Here is an 8,353-nt window from a genome sequence, read left to right on the forward strand (position 1 = left end):
ACCAGAGTAAACCCCTGTGGGACAAATAAGTGCCATAATGGAAATTATGGAACAGAAGACTGGTGTAAAAAGTGTGGAGCAGCACAGCATCTGATTAAAAAAAAAAAAAAAACCAAAAAAAAACCCCCACAAAAAAAAAAAAAAAAAAAAAAAAACCCAACCAAAAAACCCAACCAAAAAAAAAAAAAAACCAAACAAAAACCCAACCCAAAACCAACAAACCCCACCCCCAACAATCAATGCTGTGAAAACTTGTGATATTAAAATTCATTTGGAAAAAAAAAAATTAAAAAAAAAACCTTAGGAGAGGCCTAAAGTTCACAAACTTCTGAAAACACAGGAAAAGCCATGTGCATCCCCCCAGTGAATCCATCACAGCTCAATTCCATGAAGACCTTTTGCAAGTTCAGTGCTTAAATCTTCTACATATTTCATATTATTCTTTACTGTAAGAGAGCACAGTGAGCTGATCTATTCTACACACATTGTTTCACTCTTTTGGGGCAAATGACAATCACAGTTTCCTATAGCCTTAAACAGCTATTTCAACCAATATATATATACATACATGTGTAAACAAAATGTTACAGAAATGCCTTAAAGCAATTTCACTGAAGTAGCCCAATTCAGCCCAATTGTGCTCTTCACCTCAAAATCCAAAGTGCCAAATACAAGCAGGAAAGGTTTCCACTGTTGCAGTCTAACAATGATCCCATTTACTTGGTGAATTTGTAAAAATCATTTCAAGCCACAATTCCAATTAATTCTAGAGGGCTGAGAAAAGGAGTAATACATTTACAGTAACTGCACAGCTTGCATGGCCAAAAAAAGTCTCCAAACTCATTTTTAAACTGTTATTAACAAGTAATGGAATGTACATGTGCTGAGCATTAAATGGAGAACTCAAAAACAGACACCTACTGCACCAATCCAAATTTGTTAATGCAGAAACATATTCGAAAATATACAAAATCTGAAGTTGTTACATGAAATCAAAACCTGGTTTTAAAAAGTGCACAGTAAAAACTGAAGGTAATTACTATATAAATTATCCACAGAGTGTGTATTTCCTGCTTTAGAGCCAACATTAAGTTCTGTTTTATCTGTCACAAGTTCTAAATATTTTCAAGCCATTTACAGCACCAATTCAGTTTTTACTAGACCCAAAACCAGCCTCAGCTTCCTGGAACAAACAGGAACTGGATAATGAATGGTCACTCTCTGCATCCTGTGCAGCAGCAGCTTCCAAAGACTCAGCTGTAAACTATCGATTTTTGTTCTTTTTAGAATTTCCCTGCAACAACAAAGAAGCAAAGAGAACATTATCATTCAGGCAAGGAAATCTAGACAGGTAACATACAAAATCTGATGTCTAATAATTTACACCTACAGCAAACAGGGTACAGTCAGACTGAAAATAAACACTCCACAGACTTCTATATTTGACAAGATTGTAACCATTTGCTCTGAAAATTCCTCTATTTCTATAAGCACAGAGGCAAGTACCAGATCTCTCAAATAAGAACAACAGTGCCTTACTACAACTGAAACCTGGGAAAGACATTTGAGGGACATCCCAGGACATTCAATTGTATTAATACCCCTAATACTGTAAGGGCAGTGAAGGCAACTGAAATCATAATCCTCCTTCATGTGCTACTCCAAATGACTTCTTATAGAATTATTGCATCAAATTAAAAACTAATCCCCCACCATACAGGGTTTTTTTCCAAAATTAATTTCTTTTTAATTCAGGTTGTACGGATTATTCCTAGCTCAGAACAGAGTTTGTTCCACAGCTAGCCAACTCACATTTGACCTTCAGTAATTCCACAAAGGAAATGTGGAGCTTAAAATAAAGTTTTGTGCAATAGTTACGTGCTGGCAATTCTCAGTCTTCCTATTTCCTGAAGATAACATTTGTTTTGAATCTAACCAACAACTCTCTCCAAGTGATAAGGGCTTTAACTGCATCAATTGGATTCCAAGTGGATTCCAAGTGGATTCCCTCCTACATTTGGTAACATCTGGAAACCTGTGTGGCTTCTGTTGGGAGGTTCTGAGGTCCTTACAGACAGAGTACCACTTCAAGTCTTACAAGTATGGCAAGTGAGGCATTCCAGAAAACATTTTACAAAAACATTAAGTGCCACGATCAGTATGCAGCCAAGAGCTTCCTTCTGGAAAGACAATGGCTTTTACACCACAAAGTAATTTTAAAGAATACAATGCCAAGTTAAAATGCTCAGAAATCTGAAGAAAAGCAGGGGGAAGAGTTTACTCTAAAAAATAAAAATCACCATCATGGGATCTTTAATCAGAACATGGAATTTATTTATTACTTTCACTATTTTTAGTCCTTCAGTGACACCTGCTTCCATGCATCCCAGAAATAAGGAGAATAATGATAATAATGATAATAATTTATTTGTTTCACAGTCAGCCAAGTGAAAGGCAAAGGCCTTCACAACATCTGTTGCTCCCTAGAAGCACCAGAATAGGATATACCATGGTTTAATCACTGGCTGCTCAAAAAAGAAGACTTCTGTATTTTTCATCATTAGGTAAGTAAAAAAAAACTGTTTCTGATTTTTTTACAAGTGGGTAGACTCCTTGCCTGGTAAAGAATTTAAGTGTGCATTTCAAGCTCACAGAAGAATACAAGTGGCAACTTTTTCATTCCTACACAAGGGACAGATGAGCTAGAATGTGGAAATAAGACAGAGAAAGAGACCAGCTGCCAAGGACAGAGTATGCTGCAACCAGGAGGGCAGAAGGGACACTTCTACCCAGAACTACATCATAACCACCAGGGTTTACAAATAGCTCCATTTTTACCCAATTAAAACAAAAAAATTGTGTGATCTGCCATCAGAGGGTACACTTTGAGAACCCAATGTGAAGCAGTGACATGAAGAGCTTGTTCTTTCCCACATGTATGTTTAGCAAGATTTTTTTTCTTCACTGAAACTTGAAGGAGCAAATTTGGAGTTATCTTTCCAACTGGCTCAGAGCAAGAATTACAGCTTGTGAGCTGGTTTGTCCAAGGGCAGTGCTGCAGGAACACCAAATGTAACCCTCCCAGCCCCAGCTGCAGTGCCAGCACTGCCAGCTCACCTTACTGGTCATCTTTAGGGTATCAATCTCTTCCCTTTGCTTAGTCAAGGTTTCATTCATGCTGCACAGGTGGTCACTCATCATGCTCAACTGGTCCTCGTAGCTCCTCTTTGTCGTCATCAATTCATCCTAAGGGAAAAATTAAACAGCCAGAGGCCCTGGCTCAGTATTAGTGATACCTGGCAAAGCAGCATACTTCCACCTCCACTTAGTAAATCCACTTTTGATGCTGTGTGTGCAATTCAGCTGAAAAACCCCTGTTTTATGAAAGGAAGTCAGCAGCTACTTTTCTTTTACCTGAAGTCCCATGCATGGGTTGTTCCCTTTATTTTTGTATTGTTTCCTTTAGATTTTTTCCTCTGACTTTTTATGGCTTACATAAAAGAGTAACAGCTAAGTTTTCCACCACTGCTTCCAGCCAGGAAACAAGAACTGTTAATGGGGTTAAAGCATGGCCTGCACAAGAACACATACCCAAAGCTGAAGGAAGCACCACCCCACATGCAGCTAGAGAGAGCTATGATCTCTCTGGGATTACAGAGACATGGGGGGATAGTATGCATGGCTAGAACACAGCAATGAAGGGATAAACACACTTCAGGGAGGACAGAAGGGAAGAAATCATGCTATGTGTGAAGTAGTGGCTTGAAGACTAATAAATCTCATCAGTAGGAGGACAACAAGGATCACCCTGTTGTCCTCCTACTGATGAGATTTATTAGTCTTCAAGGCATCTGCTGCAAGCAGATAAAAACCTCCCACTGACAGACCCTGATCCTCATTAGGGATTTTAACTACTCTGACACATCCTGGAAGGGCAGCAAGGTGGAACACAAGCAACTGAGGGGTTGTCTTTAGTGTGGCATAGAACTTCTTGATACCAGTGATGAGTGGGACCAAGAGATGCTCCCTGCTGGACCTGTTATTCAAAAATAAGGAAAAGCTGGTCAGGGATGTGAAAGCCAATGGCAGCCTTGGCTGAGTTAGTGGCATTCAGGATCCTGAGTGAAGCAAGATGAATAGCAGAATGACAGCAACCCTAGACTCAAGAGGAGGAGATTCTGGCTTCCTTCTGCTTGGAAAGGTCCCAGGTAAAACTGCCCTGGAAGTTACAGGGGCCCAGGAAAGCTGAATGATCAAGGACAGAACAAGGAACAACCCAATGCCTAAGACATGGAGTGACTGTGGCAGAAGACCAGCATGGCTGTATAGGAAATACCCAGTTCCACAGCTTGATCTAAACTCTCTGCTCTGACCAAAAGAGGGGACAAATCACCTTCAGAGGACCCTTCCAACCTCAACAACTCTATTATTCTGTATTTTTCAGACTATTAAACATAAAAATGGTATGTGCCTGCTATCTTTTCCTAGGAAGTTTAATATGCAGCTGGAAATTAAGATCTCAGGCTGCATTCAACATCTATTGTGGAATTTCTTAAAGGAACAAATCAAGAAACTGTTTAAAAAGGATTGTTCATGGGCACAACAGCTCAAAGCTTCTTATATTATATTCACAGCCTGTATGGAGCAATTTTGGTACTCACCATCACAGATGAGCAATAATGATATGAACTAAGTGTAAATAAAACACAAAGGAATTTATGAATTGTGTATTTATTTATACTTTATTGTACTACTGGCTTCTTTCTCAGCTGTGTGGAGGAGAAGGACAAAGGGACAGGACACTCACAGGATGGCATGAGAGTTGATTTTTGTTAACAACAGCTTCTTAAAGATTACCCCATAACTATCTTTGCTTAATATTAAGATATCCATATTAAAAAAAATCCAAATCAACATGGCATTTTTTTAAAACTTTCAGACTCAGGTGCAAGAAAGGATTAAGAATTCTTTGTTTCATCTGAAATCAGTCAAACCAGCACCCCGTTTGACATTACAAGTCTCTCATTTTCATGAAAATCCTTGACATCAAATGGGCTAAAACACACAGGTTGGGCCAATATAACCTTTTCTTGGAAGCATGTTCTATTTCAATGGTAGACCTGGGATTTAAAGTGTATTATTCAAGGCTCTTCTCCACATACCACTGGAGTTTTTATATTCCACAACACAGGACCTAGGAATGGCATGGGCAGGCTAGATGGTTGTCATTTTTCTGCTCTAACCTCCCCTTACACATGATTACAAAATGCATCTATTACATTACAGAACAATTTACTTGCCTGCAATCTGGTGATGTTTTGACTGGCGAGCTTCAACTCTTCTGTGAGTGATTCCTTGGACTTCTCTGCCAGAGAGAGTCTTTTGGCAAGTGCTCGACACTACCAAGAACAGGACAGGGAGGGTACAAGGGACAGAAGTCACTTCCATAGTATTGCCTTGTGGCATCCTTAAGTGCTTGCTTTGGACTTTTCCATCTGTGATACTTGGATTTCAAGTAACTCAGAGCTTGTGCACATTTTTAAATGCAGAGGTAATGGAATAGTTAACACGAAATGTTTCATTTTACAGAGCATATTGCCAATCCTCTAAATATCGTATTTTTCATGTAACTGCTACAAAACTTCTCATAAGTAAAAAGCAATACAAACAACTCAGTTCATACAAGGCTCACATATCACAGAAAAGATGATTCCTCCATACTACGTCATCTTCCATAAAAAAATATTTAAGAGGATTTGCTCTGTTAACCTGAAGGTTTAGTGTATTCCACATCATTTATTACACAAATCAAAACAGCCACTACTTTCAAGAAAAGTTCCTTCATGACTTGAAATGAAAAGGAAACCATAGATACAATGAATCATCTTGTTCATTCTTGCAGTATAACTTATGCTTAAGAGCCAATTTTCTCAGGAGAGCTGTTTCCATCACTTCATAATACACTCAAATATTTTTGAATGACATCAGCATCACTATAAAATTAAGTCAAAACTTCCTTGGTAACTAAAGCCAGCTGCTTCAGCTTATGTGAACAAATCTATACATGACACACATTATACTTCTTAATACAGCCAAGACAAGGCTACCAAAGGATTTATGAAACATAAAAAGTTCTTTTACAGTATCTGTTTTTATGCATGCCAGACCGCAATCAAAAATATTCCAGGAACAGATTTTTATAAAACATTATGCTCCATGTATTGAAACTCACTGTCATAGCACTTGCCTGTGGGAAGTTCAAAAAGAGATTTACTGTCCTTGCCTGCATGCTCACCTCAGCATGGAAGTGCACTGATTTGCTGTCAGCAAGCTGCAGGTGAGAGGTCAGCTCTGCTATCCTGGCCATGTAGTGAGTTTTTATCAGGTCTTCACGAGACTCAACATCTGGAGCCTGGCAAGGAAAAGTTTAAGCAGACAGCATTAATGTTTAGTAGACTGAATACCCAAATCACAACATAGACTCTATACAGATTTTTTTCTTCTTTCCTTCTGAGCCCTGGCTGCTCTACCAAAAAGTATCAAATTCCTCAAAGACAACAGATGAATTACAGCAGGCCACACTGCAATTTGTCACTCTGATGGGGACTCAAGGTCAGATTTCCTTACAGGACAAGGAGCTGACTGAAGAGGTAAGAATTTAACTTGCTTTGATACATCAAGTGTCTGATGAAGATGAAAATCCAGAAGTGAACAGCTTTCACCTACATAACAACTTACTATCTCTTCCCAACAAGGAAGAATTCCTTCACATAACTGTATTTCAGAAGCATACAAAAGTCATAACCATTACTAATGTTGCACATTCCAGAAGTTTCTTTACACATTTGAAATTAAAAAAAAAAAAACAAAACAAAACAAAAAACCCCATCAGTAGTTTACAGGCTAACCCACTGGAGTCAGCTTTCACGTGATTTGTCATTACCTTCAAGTTCAGCACTGTGCAAAAGCCTTTAAGGACTTGTACCAGTTGTTATCTAGCCCCCTACCACTTTTTAATCACACTTTCAGAAGCAGGAGTGAACTAAACTACGCATCACCTCCCTGTGATATCAGAAAAGGAAAAGCAGTGAACCTTACTCTCAGAAGTTCCGGCTGGAGCAAGTGTTACATTATAGCAGGGCTAAATGAAGAGTTAACATTTATTCTGAGGGCTGGTTCAAGGTTTATTTCAGTGTGACCTGTGCTTTGTAGCCCAGGCACTGCAGCCAGGGTTTTTTATGCAGCTTGAGCCCTTCTTAACCCTTCCCCCAGGGTTAAGAGTGGAGGCTTGGGATACAGTTTGGGCTCCTGAGGCACAGACAATAACCACCAGGGTGTCTGTGAACATCACAAACAGGATGGGACTGCCAGGAATGTGCCTTGAGCTGTTTTATTTTCCAGCATCAGTCTCATTACATGGTTATGACAATGGGAAGATGCCAGCAGCTCACGTCCCAGGCAGCAGACCAAGAACTTAATGTTACAACTTACTTTAAGTTTTTTGACCAATCACACAAAGCAAAAGCACACTGACAGTAGTTCTATCCAACCACTATAAGCACACGTACCTTTGGTTAAGCAATGCCTGCTTATTTTTAATACAATACCTGCTTGTAAGCCTTAAAACACAATACACAGAGCTCCATTATTAAGCTCAGAACTTCCTAATATCTCACTAGATATACTTTTCTGCAGCTTAGGGAGTTATTCTAGCCAAGTGTTCATACACAGACCATTGTTCTATTTGTCCTTACTTCTCTACTTTTTACATAATTTTTCTGCTGACCTATCTCATGGCTACTGCTTAGCTCTAACCACAGTTCTGCTGTCTCTGAGGGCTGCCTTTTGCAGCTTTCCCAAAACCCTCTGATTTTATAGATTCCCACAATGACCAGTGCCTTCCTCAAATTACAGAGAACAGACCCTGCCTCCAGTTCATACTGCTCCAAAAGGCTTACAAGGGCCAAATAAAAGTTCACTAATAGAAAAAGAAAATTAAAGAACAGGTGGATTTCAGAAATTTGACCATTTCGTATATAAAGACTATGTGGTCAACTTGTGCCATTATACAGGAGTATTCTTGGTAATTAGACCTGTGGAATAAGTTTAGCAGAATCAGAATTGAAGTATTTAACAGATGGACTTTAATAATGTTTAAAACAGATTACCTTTTCATTATCAGTAGTTACAGTCAACATTCCAATCTAGAACAAGGAAGAAAATACACTTAATTAGAACTGCAAAAAAAAATAAATACCATAGCTGCATTTTGGTTTCAGTCTTAGGAGGACTTTGAATTTAAACAATCTTGCAACCATTCAAACTGAAATCAAATTTAAGTACTTCCACCTGT

At 38.8% G+C, this 8,353-nt stretch overlaps 1 protein-coding gene across 1 annotated transcript in view; it reads right to left on the reverse strand.

Annotated features, from left to right (window-relative positions):
• Positions 1 to 204: 204 nt before the first annotated feature.
• Positions 205 to 8,353, reverse strand: part of PPP1R21 (protein phosphatase 1 regulatory subunit 21) — a 38,983-nt gene continuing 30,834 nt past the window's right edge. The window contains exons 18-22 of the mRNA XM_005426214.3: positions 8,169 to 8,204; positions 6,296 to 6,412; positions 5,301 to 5,399; positions 3,118 to 3,246; positions 205 to 1,294 (exon numbers count right to left, since the gene is read on the reverse strand). Of these exons, the coding sequence (XP_005426271.2) occupies positions 1,265 to 1,294; positions 3,118 to 3,246; positions 5,301 to 5,399; positions 6,296 to 6,412; positions 8,169 to 8,204 (411 nt within the window). The 3' untranslated portion in view covers positions 205 to 1,264. The remainder of the gene's footprint in view (positions 1,295 to 3,117; positions 3,247 to 5,300; positions 5,400 to 6,295; positions 6,413 to 8,168; positions 8,205 to 8,353) is intronic.

This window comes from Geospiza fortis, unplaced genomic scaffold, assembly GCF_000277835.1.
Source record: "Geospiza fortis unplaced genomic scaffold, GeoFor_1.0 scaffold271, whole genome shotgun sequence".
Classification (NCBI taxonomy): domain Eukaryota; kingdom Metazoa; phylum Chordata; class Aves; order Passeriformes; family Thraupidae; genus Geospiza; species Geospiza fortis.